The sequence below is a fragment of the Phycodurus eques genome, chromosome 7 (genome assembly GCF_024500275.1).
Source record: "Phycodurus eques isolate BA_2022a chromosome 7, UOR_Pequ_1.1, whole genome shotgun sequence".
Classification (NCBI taxonomy): Eukaryota; Metazoa; Chordata; class Actinopteri; order Syngnathiformes; family Syngnathidae; genus Phycodurus; species Phycodurus eques.
Window position 1 is genome coordinate 4,453,181 of NC_084531.1, and position 26,600 is coordinate 4,479,780.

General features: G+C 42.3%; 2 protein-coding genes and 1 long non-coding RNA gene across 5 annotated transcripts in view; 2 read left to right on the forward strand and 1 right to left on the reverse strand.

Annotated features, from left to right (window-relative positions):
* Positions 1-92: 92 nt before the first annotated feature.
* LOC133404703 (tapasin-related protein-like) lies at positions 93-10,044 on the forward strand. Its single transcript, XM_061680817.1, has 8 exons — positions 93-190; positions 1,252-1,428; positions 1,503-1,778; positions 4,716-5,045; positions 8,262-8,609; positions 8,706-8,795; positions 8,884-8,903; positions 8,997-10,044. The coding sequence occupies exons 1-8, from the start codon at positions 145-147 to the stop codon at positions 9,009-9,011; spliced, it is 1,302 nt and encodes a 433-aa protein (XP_061536801.1). The 5' UTR covers positions 93-144; the 3' UTR covers positions 9,012-10,044.
* Positions 10,045-11,717: 1,673 nt separating this feature from the next.
* The window catches only part of smtnl (smoothelin, like), a 36,603-nt gene continuing 21,720 nt past the window's right edge, over positions 11,718-26,600 (forward strand). The window contains exons 1-4 of one of the 3 annotated variants that reach the window (XM_061680815.1): positions 11,718-16,915; positions 19,680-19,856; positions 20,682-20,780; positions 23,123-23,963. In XM_061680815.1, the coding sequence (XP_061536799.1) occupies positions 23,340-23,963 (624 nt within the window). In that variant the 5' untranslated portion in view covers positions 11,718-16,915; positions 19,680-19,856; positions 20,682-20,780; positions 23,123-23,339. Of the gene's footprint in view, positions 16,916-19,679; positions 19,857-20,681; positions 20,781-22,769; positions 22,873-23,122; positions 23,964-26,600 lie in introns of those variants that run through there. The other 2 variants (XM_061680814.1, XM_061680816.1) reach the window with 2 other exon arrangements.
* Positions 16,211-20,952, reverse strand: LOC133404705 (uncharacterized). Its single transcript, XR_009768861.1, has 2 exons — positions 20,717-20,952; positions 16,211-19,731 (listed from the first exon to the last, which is right to left on the reverse strand). It is a non-coding gene; the product is annotated as an uncharacterized LOC133404705 (long non-coding RNA).

The window sequence follows — 26,600 nt, forward strand, 5'->3', positions numbered from 1 at the left end:
ATCGAATATTACACACAAATGAATGTACTTAAAAAGCCACTATGTAGATTTCGTTGGATGTTGTTTTTTTTCTCTTGAAAATGAAAGTGAAAGTAAACCGATACCTAGTGCTGGGAAAGCAAGTCAGAGACGTCTCGTGTAGTCATGTGTTTGCTAAAGATATTAACTTTATTTTTATTCATATGTGCCGGTAAGTCAGTCAGTATTTACAGTTTTTCTCGATATCGAGGGATTTTCCTGCTAATTCGTGAGTAAATGAACAGGATAGGCTACAAGACAAGACTGTCATGTCTTCTAATTACACTTGACTACATTGGCAAGCCGTTTATGCACGATTTATACGATATCCTTGATATCCACTTTATGGTCCATATACTCTAGTATGCTCTTCACTCGTAAGACAATTTACTAGTATAACAACTGTCTTATTAGTAATAGTATTAGTATCATCTGCCGTGTCAAGTTCTTGACGTGTGCATGCAGACTAACAGGACAACTGGCATTCAAGTGCATTCTACTATGTTGTACTAGTGAGGCAAAATCTGTGTGCTACTAGTACTACCAGTGAAGCGCGAGATGTTAACGTGTGTAATTTTATAATGTCACTCGTAATACTAGTAGCATGCAGTCGTCAACTAGTACACAGTTTTGCCACACTGCAATTGTTGCAAAGTTGTCGTACGAGTGAGGACCAGTGAGAGCAACAACTGCGTCTTATAGTAAGGGTCCCCCCCTCTACTTCCTTAGCGCCTTACACCACTGCATACTAGTAGGAAAACTACATTACGAGTGAGCCAGAACTGTGTTTCAAGCCATTTGATCATTAATTCGATATCTAGTGCGCTGTGAATACATGTTAAAACTGCTTTATGGGAAGGTTCAGGTTCATGTACTAGTGCTCTCTTTGTCCTCACTACAATGCCAGCATACTAATGGGACAACTACATGTTCATTGTAGGGGAGAATTGTGCACTAGTGGACAACTGCATGCTACTAGTGAATTATAAAATTCCACTCGTTTAACATCTAGCACCTCACTGGAAGTACTAATAGTATCAGGCAGATAACAACAAGATACAGTTTTGCCTCGCTAGTAACATGTAGTTGTCCAACTAGTGTACAGAAATGTCATACAGAAGTACAAAAAAAACATTACTAGAGAGACACAGTTGTTCTACTAGTGCGCTGAAGCTGTTTTCTTTGAAATGAAATTCCACCAACTGATGAATGTTGTGATTTTTTTTTTTGCAGGTGTCCAGTATGCTAACCCTCTGTCATGGCTGCCCTGTACATTCAGTGAATATATTGTGCATGTAAATAGTGAAGGTGCGCGTGACATTCAACTCCATCAAAGATCTGACATTCTGCAATTTGGTCAGCGGGGAGACAGTCCTGTTAACCCTCACGCCGTCACTTTCCTTGTCATTGGTATGGCCTTAATTAGCATGTAGGTAATGCACACTGAAGAAATATTTGACTCAGTAATTGTCGTCTCTCTCAAGAATCCAAAACAAACCTGTTGAGCTATTTGAAGGACATGGAAGCGGATCAGGTGGATTGTGGCATTCGGAGAGCCGACACAGAGAGCGCCCACGTGAAATGGCCGGGCCAGAAGTCTCATGAGTGCAACTCTTGGTTCAGCATCACCCTGACACACACCAAAGATCTGTTCACTGTCTCTGGAATCCTCAGACACCCATGTGAGCCCCCACCCTCCGGACAGCAGGATGTCCGCAATTGGCCTGCGATTGAGGATGGACAGACGCTCATTACTTCAGGTAACAGTCTACATCATTTTACTTAAAATCCCTGCAAAATTGACACAAAATTGACACATCACAGCTGTAAACAATGACCCAGCATTTTTCCGCTATTGCCCTTTACACAGACTCTGTGTAGATAGTGAAACAGTTTGCGCTTTCACACAGTCAGATAATTTGATGCGTGACGATGTCGGTGGCAGCCTTTAAAATACTTATTGGATACAGGGACGGACCCAGGGTGGCCATAGACTGAAGGGCGGCCGCCCCTCTGCGAAACATTTCTGTTCAAATTTTGCTCAGCACCCCACCCCCCACCTCCCCGTTGACCATCAGTTTTCATTCTTCAAGGTGCTAAAAGTTTGATCACCCCACCCCACCACCTCTGTTGATGATTGATTTTCGCTGCTACAGAATTTTAGGCCACTCCACTGAAAAAAAAAGTCTACGCCTGTTTGGATAGCAACATTTGCTGGTAACACAACAGGGTGACAAATCAATTTCAGGTGTTAAACCCAGAATACATTTACACACAGACGGCGTCCCACCTCTGTTACGGCTCTGGTACTGAGTGGGTGGAAAATTGCCGTGTCAACTTATTTATTTGTTTAAATGCAGTTATGGATGGTCAGGGCAAACATGATTTCTACATTTACAGCCTAAATTACAACCAACAGTGTATTCTCTTCGTGAGCCGTTTCTGTAGCCATATAGCTATAGTTGTTTTTTTCTGTGCTATGACTGGTTGCTGAAAGCAAAATTGGTTAATTAAAGCAAAACTCTTTGACTACCAAAACACCTGTAGTGTTCTGCACACATTGATAATTATTTTACTCAACATCTCTGGTGAGTATGATGTATTTTATTTAAAATTTTTGTTTTTGTCATATTCCAAATTGAGAAAACTTTTTTATACTCATGAGCCATAACATAAATACACAAATAAAGAAGGAAGGGTAGAAATAGAAGTCAGTATGACTTGAGGTCAGCGATTTTAAAATTAAGGAGAGTGGCCTAGGGGACAAAAGTGGATCTCCACCTCCTGCAAGCCAGATACTGTAACACCATTCAACAAACTGTTGCAGTGCAGGATCATGTTGCTAAGAAGAAGAAGAATCACCTTTATTGTCATGGACATGCATGTATTTTACCCATCACAGTGAACACACAAACTTGTTAGTGAAACACACTGGAGCAGGGGGCAGTTGAAGCGCCCGCACTGACAATGCTCCGCTCATGCACGGATCGCTGCAATTACTCGTCATCCTCCATGTGAGACTGAGTGCGCCACATTTAAAGGGAATGAGAGGATCCGCTTTGACTGGCGGCGACTTAAGTCGGCTGTAATCACTCCTACAGAAGCGCAATCTGACCACCCGCAGATCCATCAGGCTACGCGCAACCAAAAAATTACCAACAGTGGTCTAACCCACCTCTACCACACAGTTGTGCTGACTGCCGCACTGGATTTACCCCGTTCATGAAAATAGGGCCCTCTGCGTGCTGTGAGTGAGGAAGTCCATGATCCATAGAATGAACTGGTCTTCCAGGGTGAAGTTCTGGTGGAGCCACTTTGCCAGAATGTGGGGCTACAGTGTGTTGAATCCAGAAAAGTCTGCAAACAGAAGCCTGGCCAAGGTGTTGGGAAACTCCAGGTTTTTATGGATGATGTTGATTTGATGCCGTTGATACCGCTGCCTGCCTGGTTTGAAAACTGAAGGAGATCAAGCTGTGAACTGGCCTGAGAGAGAATGTGCTGTTTAAAGATCCTCTCCATGGCTCTCATCACGTGGGAGGTGAGAGCCTCTGGGTGGAGGTCGTTCATTGTCTTGGGTGGAGGTTACTCTTAGGGATTGCTATGGTGGTGGATTACATTGGGGTGTCCATTATCGCAAAACTGGAGTGGAACCAATGAACCACAATCACAATCCGCCAATGGATTTACAGCTTCCTGATGGGCAGGACACAGCAGTTGAAGCTGGGGGACACCACCTCATTCACACGCACCAGCAGCACCGGGGCGCCCCAAGGACATGTCCTCTTTCCGCTGCTCTACTCTGTCTACACGAACGACTGCGGCTCAACCCACCCCGCTGTCAAACTCCTTAAGTTTGCAGACGATACCACAGTCATCGGGCTCATCAAAGACGGTGATGAGTCTGCGTATCGACAGGAAGTGAAGCGGCTGGAGTTGTGGTGCGGCCGACACAACCTGGAGCTCAACACGCTCAGGACTGTATACATGATTGTGGACTTCAGGAGGCAAACCTTCGCCACAGTCCTGATGTCATTGTTGGAGAAGTGGGAGACCAACATCAACTCCATCTTCAAAAAGGCCCAACAGAGGATGTACTTCCTGCGGCTTCTGAGGAAGCACGGTCGGCAGAGCTGTTGAGGCAGTTCTACACAGCGGCCATCGAATCAGTCCTGTGTTAATCCATCACAGTCTGGTTTGGTCCTGCCATAAAAAAGGACAAACTCCGACTGCAACGGACAATCAGGACTGCCGGAAAAATCGTTGGTACCCCCCTTCCCACCCTTGAGGACTTGCAAGCTGCCAGAACTAAGACAAGAGCATGCAAAATCCTCTTGGACCCTCCACATCCTGGTCACCATCTCTTCCAGCTCCTTCCCTCAGGTAGGCGCTGTCGAACAATGCAAACTAAAACAAGCAGACATTCCAACATCTTCTTCCCTCTTGCCATTAAATTGCTAAAGGATAAGTGACTCTCCGTAGTTTTATGTCCCAAAAGTATTTATTCTCAAAATGGCTGTCTATTGTGAGCGGCTCCAACTACCGGAGACATTCCTTGTGTGTTTTTGACTTACTTAGCAAATAAAGAGGATTCTGATTCTGATTAATTATAAGAAATAAGACCAATGTCTATCTTTCTAGCTTTTGGTCTGGTTGGAGTCTGTGCTCTTACATTTGTCTTGTCACATTTGCGTTTACAGTTGCAGTGATCATGAAAACACAAACTCCAACAATGACATCAGGACTGGGGTTCCAAAAAAAGCTCCACTGCCAGTTTGCTGTTGACCACAAGAGACCAAACGTGAGCGTGCAGTGGTACCAGCAGTACCATGGAGAACGACGCAATCTCTTCAGTCATGCCAGCCACACTCGGCAAAGTGAGGGAAGGGGAGTTGAACTGAGGAATCTAGCAGGTGGTGACCTTTCTTACATCCTCCCCTTCACTGAAGTCAAGCATGCAGGGACATACGTGTGCTTCGTGTCAGTATTTCCGCTGTCTTCCAGCCTTCATATCAGGCTACAAATTCAAGGTGAGGACCAATCAAATACCAATGACTGCATTCAGTTTTTTGGACTATCAAATCGTTTTAGTATGCAGTATCAATTATTTGGAATAGTTTTGATCCATAATGCATCTTTGTATGATGAAATACAATGGCTATTCAGTAGTAAATTCAAAATTTCAGTCATTATTTGTACGAAAAACACTTCTAGGCCATAGATACAGTATATAACAATCCAATGAAACACTACGTATGGCAGTTAACTCTGCTTCTTGTGCCGTGTGAAAATGTATTCTATCTTATGGTTTTAAAATACAAGGAAGAGAAGAGGAAAGCACAGAGCCTAGAACTGAATGTGGGGAATTTGAATGTTGGGACTATGACAGGAAAATCTCTGGAGTTGGTTGACATAATGATTAGGAGAAAGGTTGATATATTGTGTGTCCAGGAGACCAGGTGGAAAGACAGTAAGGCTAGAAGTTTAGGGGCAGGGTTGAAATTATTTTACCATGGTGTAGATGGGAAGAGAAATTGAGTCAGGGTTATTTTTAAAGAAGAGTTGGCTAAGAATGTCTTGGAGGTGAAAAGAGTATCAGATCGAGTGATCAAGGTGTAACTTGAAATTGAGGGTATTATATATAATGTGATTAGTGGCTATGCCCCACAGGTAGGATGTGACCTAGAGGTGAAAGAGAAATTCTGGAAGGAGTTAGACGTAGTAGTTCTGAGCATCCCAGACAGAGAGAGAGTTGTGATTGGTGCAGATTGTAATGGACATGTTGGTGAAGGAAATAGGGGTGATGAAGAAGTGATGGGTAGTACAGCATCCAGGAAAGGAACTTGGAGGGACAGATGGTGGTCGACTTTGTATAAAGGATGCAAATGGCTGTAGTGAACAGTTTTTTCCAGAAGAGGCAGGAACATAGGGTGACCTACAAGAGCGGAGGTAGAAGCACGCAGGTGGATTACATCTTGTGCAGACGATGTAATCTGAAGGAGGTTAGCGACTGTAAGGTTGCGGAGGGGAGTGTGTGGCTAGACAGCATAGGATGCTGGTGTGTAAGATGACTCTGGTGGTGGGGAGGAAGATTAGGAAGGCAAAGGCAGAGCAGAGAACCATGTGGTGGAAGGCGAGACAGGACGAGTATTGTGCAGCTTTACGGGAAGAGGTGAGACAGGCTCTCGGTGGATGGGAGGAGCTTCCAGAAGACTGGACCACTACAGTCAAGGTGATCAGAGAGACAGGCAGGAGAGTATTTGGTGTATCTTCTGGCAGGAAAGGAGAGAAGGAGACTTGGTGATGGGACCTCACAATACAGGAAATCATACAAGGAAAAAGTTTAGCTAAGAAGAAGTGGGACACTGAGAGGACCGAGGAGAGGCGAAAGGAATACATTGAGATGCGAAACAGGCCAAAGGTAGAGGTGGCAAAGGCCAAACAAGAAGCACATGATGACATGTATGTCAGGTTGGACACTAAAGAAGGAGAAAATGATCTATACAGGTTGGCCAGACAGAGGGATAGAGATGGGAAGGATGTGCAGCAGGTTAGGGTGATTAAGGATAGAGATGGAAATATGTTGACTGGTGCCGGTGGTGTGCTAGATAGATGGAAAAAATATTTCAAGGAGTTGATGAATGAGGAAAATGAGAGCGAAGGGAGAGTAGAAGAGGCAAGTGTGGTGGACCAGGAAGTGGCGATGATTAGTAAGGGGGAAGTTAGAAAGGCATTAAAGAGGATGAAAAATGGAAAGGCAGTTTGTCCTGATGACATTCTTGTGGAGGTATGGAAGCATCTAGGAGAGGTGGCTGTGGAGTTTTTGCCCAGCTTGTTCAATAGAATACTAGCGTGTGAGAAGATGCCTGAGGAATGGAGGGAAAGTATTCTGGTGCCCATTTTTAAGTACAAGGGTGATGTGCAGAGCTGTGAGAACTAAAGAGGAATAAAGTTGATGAGGCACACAATGAAGTTATGGGAAAGAGTAGTGGAGGGTAGAATCAGGACAGATGTGAGTATTTGCGAGCAACAGTATGATTTCATGCCTACAAAGAGTACCACAGATGCATTATTTGCCTTGAGGATGTTGATGGAAAAGTATAGAGAAGGTCAGAAGGAGCTACATTGTGTCTTTGTAGATCTAGAGAAAGCATATGACATAGTACCCAGAGTGGAACTGTGGTACTACATGCACAAGTCTGGAGTGGCAGAGAAGTATGTTAGAATAATACAGGACATGTACGACGGCAGCAGAACAGCGGTGAGGTGTGCTGTAGGTGTGACAGACGAATTTAAGGCGGAGGTGGGACTGCATCAGGGATCAGCCCTGAGCCCCTTCCTGTTTGCAGTGGTGATGGATAGGTTGACAGATGAGGTTAGACTGGAATCCCCGTGGACCATGATGTTTGCAGATGACATTGTGATCTGCAGTGAAATCAGGGAGGAGGTGGAGGAACAGTGAGAAAGATGGAGGCATGCACCGAAAAGCAGAGGAATGAAGATTAGCTGAAGTAAGACAGAATATATGTGCATGAATGAGAGGGGTGGTGGGGGAAGAGTGAGGCTACAGGGAGAAGAGATAGCAAAGGTGGATGACTTTAAATACTTGGGGTCAACCGTCCAGAGCAATGGTGACTGTGGTCAGAAAGTGAAGAAACGGGTCCAAGCAGGTTGGAACGGGTGGAGGAAGGTGTCAGGTGTGTTATGTGACAGAATAGTCTCTGCTACGATGAAGGGCAAAGTTTAGAAAACAGTGGTGAGGCCAGCCATGATGTACGGATTAGAGACAGTGGCACTGAAGAGACAACAGAAAGCAGAGCTGGAGGTGCCGGAAATGAAGATGTTGAGATTCGCTCTCGGAATGACCAGGTTGGATAAAATTAGAAGTGAGCTCATCAGAGGCACAGCCGAGGTTCGATGTTTTGGAGACAAAGTTAGAGAGAGCAGACTTCGATGATTCAGACACATCCAGAGGAGAAATAGTGAGTATATTGGTCGAAGGATGATGAGGATGGAGCTGCCAGGGAAGAGAGCTAGAGGAAGACCAAAGAGAAGGTTGATGGATGTCGTGAGGGAAGACATGATGGCAGTTGGTGTTCGAGAGGAGGATGCAGCAGATAGGCTTACATGGAAAAGGATGACGCGCTGTGGCGACCCCTAAAGGGACAAGCCGAAAGGAAAAGAAGAAGAAGCAGGAACTCAGATGTATGCATAATTATAATTTAACTCCCGTTGTATTTTTTCAGAGTCCCCCCAGGTGTCCCTCAATGTTGCTCCCACTCTTACATTGCAAGAAGGTGAGATGAAGAAGGTGGTTTGTGAGGCAGAAAATTACTACCCTCTGGACGTGCACATAGTATGGTATGAGCAGGACCCGGCAACCTCCGGCCAGAGAGTTGGCACTCCTCTCCCGAAGGCGCTCGACAATATCCTGCTCTCCAGTCACAAAAACAACATGGACAAGACCTTCTCGCTATCGGGTTTCTTCTATCTCCAGGCTTCGCTCAGACAATCAGGGCATCAGTTTACGTGCAAGGTCTCCCATCAGTCTCTGCGAATGCCCATCAAGAAGAGTTTCATTCTGATAGTTGAAGGTGAGTCACATACTGTAATTTGTATTACTACACTTCAATTAGCTACCACAAAGTGGCAGCAGAAGAACATCGTTTTGCATCTGTTTTCGCCCTTAGAACCTACCAGCTGGTTCACACTCACTATTTGCAGCATTGTGGTCATACTGCTGTCTGTCCTGTATTTTATGCTAAGATACCTCCACCAAGGTGAGTATTTTCTTGTCTGGTACATCAATTTAAGTCACTGTATGCCAGCTCAAAGGTATTGAAGGACTCACGTTTTTTTTCTCCACAGCTAGAAAGTATTCATTGCAGGTAAGCCTAGATTTTGAATATAATTCTGAGTTATAAAGTGAAAATAATAGAAACACTGTTTTAATGTCAGTCTATGTTTGCGTGTCTGTGCAGAAAAAGCCATACTGATTGTACCTCATGGACAGAGAAGAACACCCAGAAGCAGCCAAATCTTTTTCCCCTCATTTTACAAAAAAAAAACAACAAAAAAAGTTGCTGCAGGGGGAGATTATGGCTACAAAAAAAGGAAACACAAAACACAATTGTGGAGTTAGTCCTTTAGTTTAGATCAGTCAAAATACAATAGTTTAGTAGGCCTTAAGTGTGCTTCAAAAACAAGACAGGTTGTGTTCCATCCATCCATCCATCCATTTTCTGAGCCGCTTCTCCTCACGAGGGTCGCGGGCGTGCTGGAGCCTATCCCAGCTGTCATCGGGCAGGGTACACCCTGAACTGGTTGCCAGCCAATCGCAGGGCACATACAAACAAACAACCATCCGCACTCACATTCACACTTACGGGCAATTTAGAGTCTCCAATTCATGCATGTTTTTGGGATGTGGGAGGAAACCGGAGTGCCCGGAGAAAACCCACGCAGGCACGGGGAGAACATGCAAACTCCACACAGGCGGGGCCGGGGATTGAACCCGGGTCCTCAGAACTGTGAGGCTGACGCTCTAACCAGTCGCCCACTGTGCCGCAGTTTGTATTCCTAAAAAGTATATTTAATATTTATGTAAGCTACTGTAACATTTACAGTTTGAACATCAACACTGTCCTTAAATTTAGATGATCACTGAGATGAAGTCCCACAAGAAATGCTGAAAATAATGTGAGATTTGCTGACATCTTGCATGATGTCACACACGATGATGCTTCAACCTCCAAGTTTTTGTACTGCTTTTGAGACCTTAGGTTTCCGAACTATACAATCTTTAGGGGCATTTTACTTTGAAGGGTACACTTTAATGACTCCCATCTTATTTGGATTTTCTTTTGGCGTCTGTTGCGCAAAAACGATTCTTTAAGTTTCCATCTGTTCGTGACAACAAGCTGAAGCTCACTTGTGTTCAACAGCAGGACAACAATCCAAAATACACCAGCAAGTCAACTTGTGAATGTTTTAAAAAAAAAAAAAAAAAAAAAAAAAAAAGTAGTCAAAGTCCGGACTTGAATCTGATTGAAATGCAGTGGCAAGACCTTAAACAGGCTGTCCATGCTCAAAAACTCTCCAGTCTTGCTGAATTAAAATCATTCTGCAAGGAAGAGTGGTCCGACATACTGTATCGCCGCATAGATGTGAAAGACTCATTGCCAGTTAAAGAAAACGCTTGATTTCAGTTGTTGCTGTTTAGGGGGGCATTACTTTTTCACACAGGGCCAGGTAGCTTGGAATAGTAAACTGAATTTCATTCTTTACTTGGGTTATCCTTGTCTGGTATTTACATTCGTTGGATTATCATGATTATAAGTTCAGAAACTAAAACTAAACTAGAGTAAAAAAAAAAAAAAAATTTGAGAAGGGGGCGAAAACTTTCACGGCACTGTGGATACCTTCTACAAGGAATATACTGTAGTAGACAGGTCTCTCTTTGGAATACATACTGTCATAGAAATGGAGAGAAACACAAGGCTGTATAATGAATAAAAGCTTCCACACATGACTTTCTCATAGTGTCCTAATAGTTGCTGTCAAGGAAGGGGGTTGGCAATAGCCATTCCAGTGTCACATAACATGAGTGTCAATGGCTCTAAATCAAAACTATTGCCTTACTCTAGGTATATGGTTTCCATGTGTTTTTTTTTTTTACTTGAGAAAAAAATTATTTTGGTTTGTTTTCCCAGTCAAAAGACATCAGCTAGGCAGAGTTCATAGGGCTTAATCAGTACTGCCCCATTGGCTAAAGAAAAAATAAAATAAAACTGGCCACGGGGCTGTATATGACCACCAAGGTGAAACAAATCCAATCAATCAATGTAAAATTTGAAGCTCCTGTCTTTATTATAATTGCTCGTCAAAACAATTAAAAAACATGTTTCCTTTGTATAACTAAGTACGCAATTTGATTATTCCCGCAGGAATTTAAAATTGACCTGCTACCCGTTGCAAATCTGTAACGCGTATTAATGAAAGCTTGATGGTGAGTGTGAGCTTGCCTTGTAGATTAATTTTCAGGAAAAAAGATCAATATCAAGACAAAGGTCAGAAGTGTGAACAAAAATTGTATCACCGTGGCAAAATGCAATATTAAAAAAAGTAATCACATCTGTCCCAGTCGAGAAGTATTCATTTGTGAGGGATACGATGAACGGGGTGAGCTCCAGAAAAAAAGAACAACCATTAAGAAAACGTACACCAGATTTGAAGCAGGAAATAGGAACATCTTGACTGCCTTCTGGTGTGAGCCTTAGCACAGCAATAAACAAGAGTAAGTATGACCAGTTGCAGATGTTTGTGTTAGCCTGTTGCCAGCACCAAGTGCCTCCATGCAGGGCTGGGGGACAATGTGTGCAGCCCATGCGGGATCTCAAGTGTTCAGAAAAGACAAACAAGGCAGAGCAGAGTGGGAAAGAAGATATCAAATGATGCAACAACTAATCGATCAACTTGTAAAGGCATACAAGCAACACCAAGACAAACAGCTTTTGCCTTTCCACGAAACTGCATAGACGTTGCAGATCATGGCCAAATCTGTTTATATGTAGTCATCATGGACAGTATGTGACTATTAAATGGAATTTTTGTTGTTTTCTTGTGAACATGGTTCGTTTGTGCTGAAGAATTATATATAACTGAATACAGTCATTGAGCTGTTCAGTGTTTCAGTACTTATGCACAACTTGCTGTTCTCTATCAAGGAGCTGACAGGTGCATTCAAAAGTTTAGTATTAGTAATTTATTATTGGGACACCCAACCACTCCTACAATATTGAAAATAGAAGAGAATATGGAGTTGGTCTTCTCTTTCTGGCAATAAATGCTTCCACTGTTCTGGAGTGTGCCTGTGGGAATTCCTATACATTTAGAGAAGAAAATTCATTAGGTTAGAGGTCACTGATGCTGGACCCCGAGAGAGGGCCTAATTATTTGCGTTGTAATTATTCTCAAAGGTATTGTTTCCCTTGAGAAACGTCTGTCAAAAACAGAGGGAACAGTCGTACAGAAGGCATGCGATACAATTTTGATAATGAAAATGTTTCTAGTTGAAAGATGGTGGGCTAACGTTGAAATGAACTTTAAGCCGCACTAATGTTTCTCTGCTTTGCCTCCATCTGCTTGCTCACTGTGCCTGTCTGGTATGGTCTTCAAAACTAATCCTCATCTGCATTCAGACAACAATGAGAAGCCAAAATATCCACCCAGTCCGTTTGGTAAATTAATAGGTGATGTACTCAACAGTTAACACAATGTACCAGTTACAATATGCTGATTGACTTTGGTGTATGTTTAGGTAATTTTTAAAATGGAAGAGTATCCGTGAGTACTGTAGTAGTGCTACATACTGTACTGTACAGTAAGTACTGTTATTTGGACAAGCTTCCTCCCACATTCCAAAAACATGTCTGCTAGGTTAATCAAAGACACTAAATTGCCCACAGATGTGATCGTGAGTCTGAATGGCATGAAGAACACGTCTCTTTAAATCTTTAAATAACCAACACTCTTTTAAGGATACCGCTTCACTTGTCTGTCTCTCCTCTCTTAGCTGTTGTGACAGATTTGTAATAACACCGGTGTTATGCTGAAGAAAAGCTTGTTTGGCAAAGCCAAGCAGCCAATTGCCATCCATGTTCTGCGCTGTCAGGCGGACCTCAACCTACGCACTTTGTGTTCCTGCCAATTTCTCTGGTGAGGTCAAGTTGCAAATCTCTCCAAGTAATAAAAAGTAAAAAAATAAAATAAAATAAAAAAACAGCAACAATGAGCTAATGTAGAAAAAAGACACACACAAACAAGCTCATACAGTTTCTGGCGTGACTGACAATAAGTTCATTCAAACCAGCACCTCTGGATGGGTTGTCAAGCTAAAAAATGAGTCAAAAATAAATATGATTTATTTATTTCAAATCAGCACATATTTAAGTCTGACCGTTAAACTTGTGTCAGAGCCGTGTCATTGCAGAGCAATGCAGTAGCTCATGATGAAAATGTTGCATGTAGTTATATTTACATGGGAACAGCTTAGCTGTTCATTGGTAAGCTGAGGTCAGACAGTCATTCCTGCAAACACAATACAGTACCATTTAAATCATTGCGGTTGTTCCATAGAATGCTGCAGTGGAACCGCACGACGTACCACTCTGGGAAAGAAAAAGACCATTTTGAATCTTGGATGTCATGCATGTGTGACATCAGAAAATCTTGCAAGAATTTAGCTCTGTGAGCATCTTAAAGCATTTTTGATCGACCATGATGCCCCCCCCCCCCCCCCCCCCCCCCGATCTGAGGGGTAGGGGTGCAATTTGATAGAAACATCTGAAACTGGATTTTAAATTGTATTATGACCTTTAATTACTCTTTGATGCAAATATCACTTGTAACTTTAAAAACAAAACAGCATACTTATGCAGTAGCTTCTTGGCATAACACAACAGCATTATATTTATTTTGTCCAGAAATATGTAACAACATTTTATGAAGTAGTTTTCAGAACTATATAACAAAATGGAATTGTTATGCAGCATCTTCCGAATATTATTGAACAAAACAGACTTTTTTACATAGTAGATTTCAGAAATAAGTAACAGAACATAATTTATTTGTAATAGATGTCAGAAATATGTAAGAAAACAGATTTTTCATGCAGTAGCCTCTCGACATGTGTAACCAAACAACAAAAACAAACAAACAAGTATGAACTCTCAATAAATATATACTAAAGTCCCCTCTGTAGTTTAGGTAGATAAAGATCTTGGTCACATTTGAATGAAATAATCCTATTTCTAAAAATGTCATGGGATCTTTTTAAAAATATTTTTTATTTTCACTGACCCCTTAGAATTGCACCAAGGACCACTAGGAGTCCACGGACCACTGCTTGAGAAACACTGCACGACACACACAGAGGGAAATATTTAATGATTTTCCTTTTTAATATATGAACATAGCTTACAGGAAACGAAAAAGCCAAATTTGCCCCCTCTCGAAACTAGAATATTACTTAACAAACAGTCAATAAACAGTGGATATGATTTTGGAAGAAGGCGGCACGATGCCGACTGGTTAGCACATCCGCCTCAGAGTTCTGAGGACCGGGGTTCAAATCCCGCCCCCGCCTGTGTGGAGTTTGCATGTTCTCCCCGTGCCTGCGTGGGTTTTCTCCGGGCACTCCGGTTTCCTCCCACATCCCAAAAACATGCAGGGTAGGTTTAATTGAAGACTCTAAATTGCCTGTAGGTGTGAATGTGAGTGCGAATGGTTGTTTGTTTATTATGTGCCCTGCGATTGGCTGGCGACCAATTCAGGGTGTACCCCACCTCTCCCCCGAAGATAGCTGGGATAGGCTCCAGCACGCCCGCCGCCCTAGCGAGGATAAGCGGAACGGAAGATGAATGGTTGTCCGTGTCTATATGTGCCCTGCGTCTGACTGGCGACCAGCTCAGGGTGCAGTCCGCCTTTCGACCCTAACCAGGATAAGTGGTGTTGAAAATGGATGGACATTGCAAGCTACATTGCTCTCCTTGTGTTTACATGGAAACTGATGGTACTTAAACAGAGTGTTTGTGCCTTTTTACTCTCTCTCTTGTATACACTTCTCAGTCCCGTTTTAAATGTCTCCAGCGAGTGCCATTCCCCTGCAAGGCAAGATCACACACAGATGGGTGCACACACACACACACACACACACACACACACATTGGCTTTACAAGTGTCATGGCTTCAATTGCAAGGAGCTGGCATCCACTGAAGGAAAAAGCAATAAGTCCTGCGTATGAAGTGAATCCATGGTTACAACATTCTACTTTGTGAAGTGTTGTGAATGACACGGTGACAACTTGTGTGTTAACCATCAACATATGCAATCTGATCCTCCACAATGTCAGTGGAGCCGCGCCACAGTCCTCACACCCTTAGTGTGTTCCTCTTGCACTCGAGTTGTAATAGTTTTTCTAACCAATAACTGGTAGGTAACATACATCTATTTGTTATGTATATTTGTGCACTAATTTTTGTTCTAGTAGTGTGTGGAGGTTGTAGTTTGGTTTACTTCTCCATTGTAGGCTACATACGATGTACGTCATCTCAAAACATTTTTAACGACTTAGTAAATATTCTGATCTCTCCAAGGTGCACTCAGCACTTCTCACATTGGAAATAAAACTACACACTGAAGGTGAACGCTCAGCCCCTTTATGTACACTGTAATTTTAAAGCAGATGTTAAACTACTACTTAAGGGGTAACCGCAAATGACTTTGGAGGAGGTGGTACTTGGGATGAATATACATTGAGATGACAGGTCACTCAGCAGTTGGTTTCAGTTTCGGCGGTATAAACAATCACTCTGGTGTCAGGCTCTCTTTTCAGTCGTGATGAGGGGCACATTCGTTGCTTACACCTAGGGATGTTTTTTTTTTTTTTTAGTTCAGTGTGTATTATCTAAGAAATACATAATCAGTAACCTGAATGACACAGAGGTGTCTAATCAGTCAAGTGTGGATGGAAGACAACTTGTACAAAAGAAATAGTGGGTATTTTTTCTTCCCTATCTTTAAAACTGACATGATTCGCTGACAAACAGTGTTTAGACTATTTCTCTATTTGTACAGATCTGCCCGTGACATTGAATTTTTGTCGTAAGTGTGTATCCATGTGTGTTTACATGTGTTTATAGAAGGAACAAAAATACTTGCACTCTGTTTAATTGTGATGACGTACATTCTTCTCTGCGGGACAAGCCCCTTTTAATGTTTATGGTCTGTAAGCAGACTGTGAGGCAGACGCTCTAACCAGTCATCCACCGTGACGCCACACAATATTAAGCCTTATAAAACAGGTTTGCCGTGATGGGCGCAACATTAAGCATGATAAAGCAGGTATGCCACGGCAGGCAATGGGTAAATTCAACATATGGCTTAGCCTTAGAAGAGTTGAGGCGGCGTGTGGGCATTTTTCAATATGCAATAGTGTCCTTCCACTCGCATTTTCACTTCACATCCCTCGAAGTCCAGCTGAACCAATCGGGCCTTTATTTGGGCTTATTATTATTATTATTATTATTATTTATTATAATGAAATGTACAAAAGCCTTTTTTGCAATGACAGCTTTAAGACGCCTCCTGTATGGAGAAACTAGTCGCATGCATTGGTCTGGTGTGATTTTGGCCCATTCTTCCACACAAACAGTCTTCAAATCTTCAAGGTTGCATGAGCTTCTTTTATTGACCTTGAGTTTCAGTTCTTGCCATAGATTTTTGATTGGGTCAGGTGGTGATTGGCTGGGCCATTCTAGCAGCGTGACTTTTTTTTCTTTGAAAACAATTGGGAGTTTGCTTGGCAGTATGTTTTGGATTATTATCCTGACGAAAAGTCCATCGTTTCATTTTCATCATCCTCGTAGATGGCAGCAGATCTTTGTCAAGAATGTCTCGGTACATTTGCCCATTCATCCTTCCTTCAGTAATGTGAAGTTTACCAGTACCATTTGATGAAAAGCAGCCCCAACACTATCATGTTCCCACCTCCGAACTTCACTGTTGGTATGGTGTTTTTAGGGTGATGTGAAGTGCCATTTTTCCTCCAAACGTGGTGTGTATTATGGCATGCAAACAGTTAAATTTAGCTCTCATCCGTCCAGACTATATTCTCCCAGTATTTAACTGGCTTGTCCAAATGTTGCGCAGCAAACTTTAAACAAGCTTAAACTTTTTTTTTTCCAGCAATGGGGTCTTGCGTGGTGATCGTGCATACAGGCCATGGTGGTGGAGTACAATACTCACTGTCATGTGAATTATAAGAACAAAATGGGGGGAAAAAGTGTGCTGGTGGTCACCGGTGCTCGGGAGAGGACTTTCATTCAAGGATTACTTGAGGTATGTTCACATACTTTTAATACGATACGGCTCGCAAGCAGGCAACAAACGTAATGTAGCCTAGCAAGCTAATACTAGCACTAACGGCTGTACCGGCATTCTGTCGAAATCATGCTTTAAAATTTCGGTGTGTGTGAAGTCATTTCATTACAATAAAGTAATTTAATTCCAGTAAGTTAACACTCATTATTGTACTGTTGTACTGTTGGTTTGACCTGACTGATTAGAATACGTGAGCTGACAAGATATTTTTGAAGATACGCAGTATACAGTACCCAAGTATATACAGTAAATGAACAAGTCATTTAAATAGACACATTGCTCCATCTTGTGATCGGATCGGTGATCGGTTAACGTTTTGTTTTTTTAAACTCAGCCCCAAAAATCCTCATCATGTAAAGTCTAGAAAAATGTCAGCTAACTCCTACCGAACAACGTAAACAGTGCATAATGCAAACATTAAATCCTAAATAAGACTGGTTGTTCCAATCCATGACATTGTCAGCACATCTGTTAAATGGGTTGGCGATGTCATGTGTGGTAAAAGAATTCTGTAGTTTTCCTTTTGGAAACAGCAGCAGCTGATATGTGTTTTAATCCTCTCCATGAATGCAATGCAAGTCAGATACAGGAGATTCACTCAGTCATACAACATACAAACAGACAAACTCCAATTCCAAAGAAGCTGGGACATAGTGTAAAAACGTAAACACATCTGTAGATATAGTAACAAACTGTGTCACCTGACAATGGTTTTCTGAAGTGTTCCTGAACCAACGTGGCATTTCTTTACACAATGATACCGGTTTTTAATGCAGTGCCGCTTGAGGCATCGAAGGTCACGGGCATTCAATGTTGGGTTTTGGTCTGGCCGCTTATATGCAGAGATTTCTCCGGATTTTCAGAATCTTTTGATGGTATTATGGACTGTAGATGATGAAATCCCTCAACTCCTTGCAATTGTACGCTAAGAACCTGTTGTTCTTAAACTGTTGGACTATTTGCTTATGCAGTTGTTCACAAAATGGTGAACCTCGTCCCATCAGTGCTTGTTAACAATTCAGCCTTTCGGGGGATGCTGCTTTTATACCCAATCATGACACTCACCTGTTTCCAGTTAACCTGTAAGATGTTCCTAACTGTTTTTTGAGCATTCCTCAATCACAAACACCTGGTCTAATCCGCCTCCTCGGAGAGTTACGCCAAGCGCAAGTGGTGGACTTGCACGAGTCACGAAAATAGAGGCCAAGGTTATTTTCTGCATTGTCAGCACACACCTTTAGAGGTTGAAAATTTAATGAGAACTAAAAGTTAACCTCTTCTCTTTGTAGTTACAGTAATTCTGTTGGAAAAAAACATAAAGTGAGTTTTTGTAAGACAAGTAAATCATATTCAGGCTCTATCAAAACACTCAACAATTCTAACTGGACAGCAAGAGACATTTTTGGGATGACAGCCTGGGATTTGTTTTCATCCCATGCTGATTCATGCAGGTCGTTCATAGTACCTGCTGACTCGCTGTTACTGGAAAGAAGGGCTTCTCAGAGTGGGCCCTCAGTAGTCCTCATCTAAACGCCTCAAGGGATAGGTGTAGTTTCATTTTACAAATAAACTCAAACTCATTTTGATAGCTCAGTGAGTCATAATGGAGTCTCAGCATGAGTCACAGAAGTGTGCTTTAAGAGTATCAGGTCATCTTTGCATGACTTTCATGCATTTGAAACAAAAACTCTTACTGTACATATTGTATTTAATGAAACACGTTTTTAAATTAGTAGATGTATAAGTAGTTTCTTATAAAGATACGCTGAATTTAATGTCACATACTTTGCAATTTACATTAGGTCACTGTGGGGGCGTTTTGGTGCATGCAACCAAACCCGCAGTTTCACATCATTGTTGTTTAGGTCTACATGCTACATGACTCAATTGTGACATAGCCTCACTCACAAGGAGTGTTAAGTCGAACTAAAACTGCACTACAATGACACAAGCGGTAGGACAAATGTTTGAGAGAAGGTGAATTGCTGTGATTTAGTAAAATGTGGATAGATGGTGATAGATAACAAGGATTGTTATGAAGATTCTTGTTAGTCACTAGAGTGCACATTAGTGGTACAGTACACAGTCACATTCAGAAGGTACTTGTTTTTGGTTCATGTTGCAGTCAGGCTGGATTTACACTCCAGGTCAAGGGTGCAATTCTAGTTTAATCCCTATATCCAACTTTTCACATGTACATTACAAGTGACGTGGCGGCACGGTGGACGGAGTGGTTAGCACATCTGCCTCACAGTTCTGAGGACCGATGTTAAAATCCCGGCCTTGCCTGTGTGGAGTTTGCATGTTGTCCCCAAGCCTGCGTGGGTTTTCTCCGGTTTTCTCCACCGTGCCGCCTTTAAGAATATTATTTGCATTCAAAAAGTCTTTAGTTGGGGGGTGGGGGGGGGGGCATACTGCTGCTCTGTAAATGCTTGACAATTAGGGTTGGGCATCATTTGAATTTGAGCGATTCCGGTCCCGAGTCCAGTCCCGATTCCGGTTCCTCATTTCGATTCCAGTTCCACACGATTCTTGATTCCGATTCTTTTAGGCGGCTGAGTCAAAAAACTTTGCATGATTTAAATAAAGGGTGTCCAAAGTATGATCATCCATTTTCTTAGCAGACCACAGCATAGACTAAAATTAACATTTGACCAGTAGCAATATCAAAACCTATGAACTAAAAGGCAATGTGTGTGGAACTACCTGAATCTCCCTACAGACATTGCTTGGCGGTGACATACAGCTGAGGTCCGGAGACGTCACACCAAAAGCTTGATCAAGATGGGAGAAGAGGTAGAAGAGCAGGATGAAAAACGTCTTCCCTCCCACCCCCCGCCGCCCCCGCCGCACATTGAGCCATTGCATATGTGGACGCACGTTTGATGCTACACAAACAGTATGTTGTACTTTATCACATTTATTAAAAAGATAGATTAATAGTTGGAAGAAGTGAGTTGCTACAGAATCAGCACGTGGGAGTGATACAGTATTTGAAAAGATGCTTGGCTGTTTGAACGGCTGGCGAGGGGCACAAACGTATGCACGTATACCACCCGTGTACATTTTGGCCACAGGCTTTGCTTTTTTATTCACATGTACATTTTAATATAGTTAAGTATTGTTGTAAAACACAGAAATATGTTCACTTTCTAATGTACTTTATTTGAATGGTTTGGGAACCCGGAAATGTATGTGTATGTCTCCACATTAACAGGTACTGTAACACTGCAGTGGTTAGAGAACATATTTGTACGCTGGATTTTGAACTATTGACACTTTCTCTCGCCTGTTTTATTTACCTTGCAGCTTTCAACAATTCTATTATACACTATATTCGTGTATATTCACCCACAAGGGGTTGGGTGAGGGGGAGACGGGGACAACACAGCCTAGGTCATATCAAAGCGACGGACCGCTTTGTTGTAATACTGAATTCCAGCAGTAGTGTGCGCCAAAATTCACAGATTATAGCTATCTCGGAAAGTGTCAATCAAAATGTAAAAATTGTAAAGGCGGATTTTTTGATGAAGGGCTATTATTGGATATCGTTATTTTGTTCAAGTGGTCATAACGTTGTAGCTGGTGTGTGTATATCTTCATTATAGCATGTCTAAAACAACCAACCTAAATGTTCCCGAAGAGTTTTGCAATGTGCAGTTTTCCTAATGACGCCTTTCTGAATAACTGTGCTTCCACATCTTCATTGACTTTAAACCAACAGAATGACTCCAAGTGTATATCAAGTGTGAGACTCACATGTAGGAAAAAGAACCCCTGATGACTGAAGAAGCAAATACTTGAAGACCTCTGAACTCCTCCGGTTCGTTGCTGTTTGTATCTCACACTCCCCGCCTTGCATGCTCAGAGAGGGAGAGAGTGGAGGGGGGTTGAATATTCCAGTAAATCTGTTTGCCAGACTCTTTCCTCATCTCAAAAACTCTCTTACTGTTTCAGACACACTCCTTTAAATACACACACACACACACTCACACAATGGCTATCTGGTGTGTGGAATGTTTGCCTTGTTGGGGTCCAGTTACAAGGAGGCGGGTCTCTGGCCATCTATCTCATCCTGACATCAAACACTATAATGAAAAAGAACAGGTAATGAAAGAGAAATGTGAGGTAAATGTACTTTTAAGCAAACACTTAACCCCACCGTAATACATTTACTGTCATTGCCCTAAAAGCTTTTCTCACTTGACTCTCGTTGGACTATTTATCTGAACAAAACACTGTTAGGGCAAGTGGATGGATAGATAATGATGGCAGAACAGCAGACAGAAAGCAGACATACAAGCAGCAGGGGCGAGGAGTTTGCCCTGACCATTTAACTAAAATAAACTGATACGGATGGCGGTTGAAATTCGCACGGAAAATGGATGTGTATATATTCGTATATAAAGTCACATGGACTTCCCTTTAAATGCAGTTATAGTCGAATTACAGTAATCAATATAATGACATATTTAGGGAATTGTTTTAACGACCCCAACGCACATGATGATTCGCCCATGTGCCAAACCGCCATAGTGTAGCGCCAACTAATAGCTAAAAGGAATTAGTCGATGTCAGATTTATTTTTTTGCCTAAAGTATCAGTGGGTAGTATTGACAGCCTTCACGAGTAACCGATATCTTGAAATAAAGTCACTTAGTTCAAGAATTTGCACTTTGGCACTAAAATGTTTGAGCAGCTCATTTGTAATCACTTCATGTAGTAATTTTAATTTTCTACATTTTGTTCATTTATTTATTTATAATGTTGTTTTTTTCTTTTGTAAGGCTGTTGCAGGGGTAAAGAGCCTGAGCCAAATTTCCCACTTGTGGGACGATATACTGTCTACATACTGTGTGTGTGCGTGTGTGTGTGTGTGTGTGTATTCCATATATATTGAGCTTTATAAAAAAAAAAATGAATCATGATATAATGACATATATATATATACATATATATACACACACACACACACACACAGCGGCTGAAATAAGTATTTAACACGTCACCAGTAGAACAAATAAGATCAGAAATTAAGTTATGTGTAATAATGTGAAATGACACAGAGAAAAAGTATTGAACATGCAACTGGTTTTTACTTAATACTTTGTACAAAAGCCTTTGTTTGCAATGACAGTTTCAAGACGCCTCCTGTATGGAGAAACTAGTCGCATGCATCACTCTGGTGTGATTTTGGCTCATTAATCCACACAAGCAGTCTTCAAATCTTGAAGGTTCCGCGGGCTCTTACTCATCATGGTATGTGCCTTGACTCACACCTTGGCAATGAGACCTTTTAGTAGGCCATCAATTAGGACTGAACCAGCTGATATTCATTTGCACTGACAAGGGGCTGGATTGCTATTTGATTATTGACATATTTTAGGTATTGTCTTGACTTTCCATGCCTTTTTTTGCACCTCCCTTTCTTCATGTGTTCAATACTTTTCCCCTGTATCATTTCACATTATTACACACAACTGAATTCATATCATGAGTCAGTGTTTTTTTTTTTTTTTTACATAAACCTCAACAAAGCTGCGACAGGTTTATTTTCCTCATTAAAGAGGGTGAAATAAAAGGAGGAGATGCAAAAAAAAGAATATGACAATGAGAAGAAAAGAGAGGTGCAGAGAAATGGAGGAAAGTCTTTCTGATAGTTTATACAAGGCCAATAAAAGTCCCCCCACCAGCCTCCCTCACTCCACTCCCCTAAATTTACTACCCTCCATGTCTCCTCACGCCGACGCCACCCTCCTCCTCCTTTTTCCCTCCCCTTCTGCTCCCTCCTCCAGACAAAAGCAGCGCTCAGCCTGAGAGTTTAAACAAACCAGAGCCGGCAGTACAGAGCTTGCACACACTCAAACACACACACTGTCATACAGCTGTGATGTGTAACACAGAATGAGGCTGAGGTAAGTTCACTGCAGCTGTTAGTGAGGATTACCTCATCGGTGTGTTTTATGGGAGTTATGAAACATAAGAAGGGTTTATGTGACTCCTTAAGAAATGTGTTCGCTATGGTGTGTTGGGGTTTTGTGTCATAAGTTAATGATACTTTGAAAGGAAGACCATAATGCAAATCTTACTCATGCTTCTTAAATCATCTGGAACTGTTTGTCAAAGGTCAAGTCTTCTTCTTGTTTATTTCTTGTTCTCTTCCAGAAGACTCATCCACACCTGAAGAGCAGAGTTCTCTGGAGAAGAGGAAGCTCAGGGCAGCACCGTTGGAGACATTAACCAGATCAGACCTTAGGCCCTATCCCTCACCTTGCACCTTCTGTCCGTCAGCCCCCTCCCCTCCAGCCAATCCCTTAAAAAATTGAAGATACACATTAACCTCCAGACTGAAAGATCCTCACCAGAAGCAACAGCTGACCTAATGGAAGGAACAACCCTGGCCGAGATGGGAGACCTGTGTCGTGCTCGCGCCTCCAGCCCAGAGGGGGAGACGGTGTGTGAGGCTCTGGCCCGTCATGAGAGCACTCTGAGGGAGGCCATCAGGGAGATCCACATGGATATCAGTGCCTTTAAGTTAGGCATGGAACATCGCCTGGAGGATGCAGTCAGCCTGAGCGGGACTCTTGGACGAGCCATGACTCAGCTCCAGCAGGAGAACCAAGAGCTCAGAACTCAGCTGCAAGCTCTAAGCCAACAAGTGGAACTTCTAAGTGGGATGAGCAGTCATAACGGCAAGAACCACCTCAATGGCATCCAAACCAATCACTCGGAGCTCAAGGAGGTGATCTACGGGAAGGCTGAGGCTCCCACTCAGAGTGTCATCCAGACCTGCACGCCTGGGAGCCAGACACAGACCTACAGTGCCCACAGCGTTCACGTCAACACTGCATCCAGCCCTGCGACGTTCTCCTCTTCCCCCAACTCCAGTAGTCCTCCGGTCCCTTCAAGAGTATCTGCCATCGTGACAGGTCCCATGTCGAGCAGCAGCCCGTCCACTGGGCGCTTCTCCAGCCGAGCCACATTTGCAGTGTCCAGCAAAACCAATGTAAGTGACCAAACAGTCGTCCGTCTTTTAACACTTTATCTGGCAAGCACCCCAGACCTTCCTGTCAAAACCATCAAATATGTTGCAATGAGCACTTCCCTACCTGAAAATTACATTGGTTGATATGAACCATATTTTGGGCGTAATATCACGGGCCCATTGGTATCGTACCATGCTTCAGCACAGTTCTGTTTCGTTCTATACAGAGATGCAAGGTGATGATAATTAACAACTGTTGGAAGAAACGATCGCATTGTTCAAACAAGATGTTCAGGTTGTGTCTACCTGCATATTCTCATGTCGTGCTGAAGCCCAGCTCTTGGGAAGTGTACCGTTGTGTGCATTATGGAGTGCTCACACGAGTCAAACGAAGCAGACTTTGGGAGTTCAGCATGCCCAAGCAACCTCTTTACAATTGAGTATACCTAACTTTGTAAATACCTTTTAAAGATCCATGCATCCATTTTCTTTACCGCTTATCCTCACTAGGGTCGCGGGCTGCTGGAGTCTGTCCCAGCTATCTTCGGGCGGGAGGCGGGGTACACCCTGAACCGGCCGCCAGCCAATCGCAGGGCACATAGAAACAAACAACCATTCGCACTCACATTCACACCGAAGGGCAATTTAGAGTCCTCAATCAACCTACCACGCATGTTTTTGGGATGTGGGAGGAAACCGGAGTGCCCGGAGAAAACCCACGCAGGCATGGGGAGAACATGCAAACTCCACACAGGCGGGGCCGGGATTTGAACCCCGGTCCTCAGAACTGTGAGGCAGATGTGCTAACCATTCGTTCACCGTGCTGCCTTTTTAAAGATGGTTTAAGTATTTTGATAAGAGCAGCGATCATGACCTCCTTCTGCAACATTTATCACCAGTGCTTTGCCAGTTTGTTCATTTAAAAAGTCGTGGCTCGTTCATTATATTTTTCTTACTTTACAATACAGCTACACTTTTGTCATTTTTAGAGCAGCTTCTTCTCCACATGATGTGTTCAGAGACTTCTGGGATGTCTGCAGTTTAATTGGATTTCTTCAGTTTAATTGGATTTCATTTTGTTTTAGTTTAGCTACTCAACATTCTTCCACGTCCATCTCCAAGGAGTATGAATTGCCCCTCTGTGGGAACCATTGCGTTATTGCGCCATGCCATTTTTTAACACAATCAGGTCTATGAGATATGGATGACAATTTAACAAGCAATACCCCCTCGGCTACACTAATCCAGTAATTACAATGAGGTTGGACAGCAGCGCTCCAATGCTTTGACGTTCACGGCTACTGTATCTTGGGACAATGCATGCTCCTGGGAGCTATGGTTAAGATGGACGTGTGCTTTTTCAATCTTGAGTCAAATACTGTATGCGATACTATTGGAAAGTATTGTTGCTGTGGTCTGTGAGGGTAGTAATGTGTGACTCCTGTTTTTCCTTCTTAAAGACAGGAGGCATGATCAGATTCCAACACAGGAACACTTAATTGTAGAATGTCTTTAGTGGTTTTCTGCTTCATTGTCATGTTGCATTTGTCTGCCTTTTCCAAACAGTTCTATCTTTACAGCTTCCGTCTAACTCTGTTATCACGGTGCACACTCGCTCATTCACTAACAGGAAGTCTCATGTGTTAGTACATTTACATTATTTTATTTTTTTTACTTGTTCTGTTGACTTTACTACAAGACTCAAATCTCAACTCAAAACTCATCTCATCTGCTTAGCTTCAATCACAGTCTAATCAGAACCAATTGTATTTCTGACTTTCCCCTCTTTTCCTTCCACGAATGTTCTACAGTATATATTTATATTGTTTATTGTGAAAGCTGATATATCGTCCTTCTTTATTTACACTTATTAACTAAGGCTCGAAGCGGGACATTTTCAGAGAGAACAGGATTGTGTATCATTTGGAATTTTGCACTTAAAATCCTCCAATCCATCCTGAAATCTCTGGACGTAGAATTGAAAACTGAGTACAGTTGAAAGGAAGAGATTTGAGGACGAGACATTTTAAAAAGAGGATGATGCTGTGAAATTCACTTGGATTTTTTGATTTCAGGAGTCTGAAATTACAAAAACGAGAAGCACTGCTTAATGCAACATGATGATCATGATGTTTTATTTAATAATTCTAAGTGCTGTCCTCTATTGAGTCTCTGGCGACAGTAGACAATAACCCATATTGCCTGGGACAAAGTGAATATTTTTATTAATACAGGAGTTATAGCTAAAGGTCACTATTTGTATCAATGGTCTTCTTTTCTAAGTTTCATCATTCACCTTGCCCTTTTTGATCATCTTTTTGTATGGAGTGTAACTGTTTTGCCATCACAGTTTCAGTTACATCTTCCAAAATGATCCAACAAAAGACTACACAATTTGTCAACTTGCAGTACAAACATGCTCAACATTTCATTGTTGTCATTTATCATGTTAAGTAGGTGCAAAAGCAAATTTCATTTCAATTTTACCTGACTGACGCCTGACTGTAGCCTTTGTCGGCTACATCAGAGGAATTTTATCTGCTGCGAAATCATGTGGCCATAGCATAACAAAACAAGGCCACCTTTGTTTCCATGACTCTGCAGGAGATCCCCTGCTGTCGGTCAAAAGTTGCAATGGGAGTGTGCTTCACTGCTCTC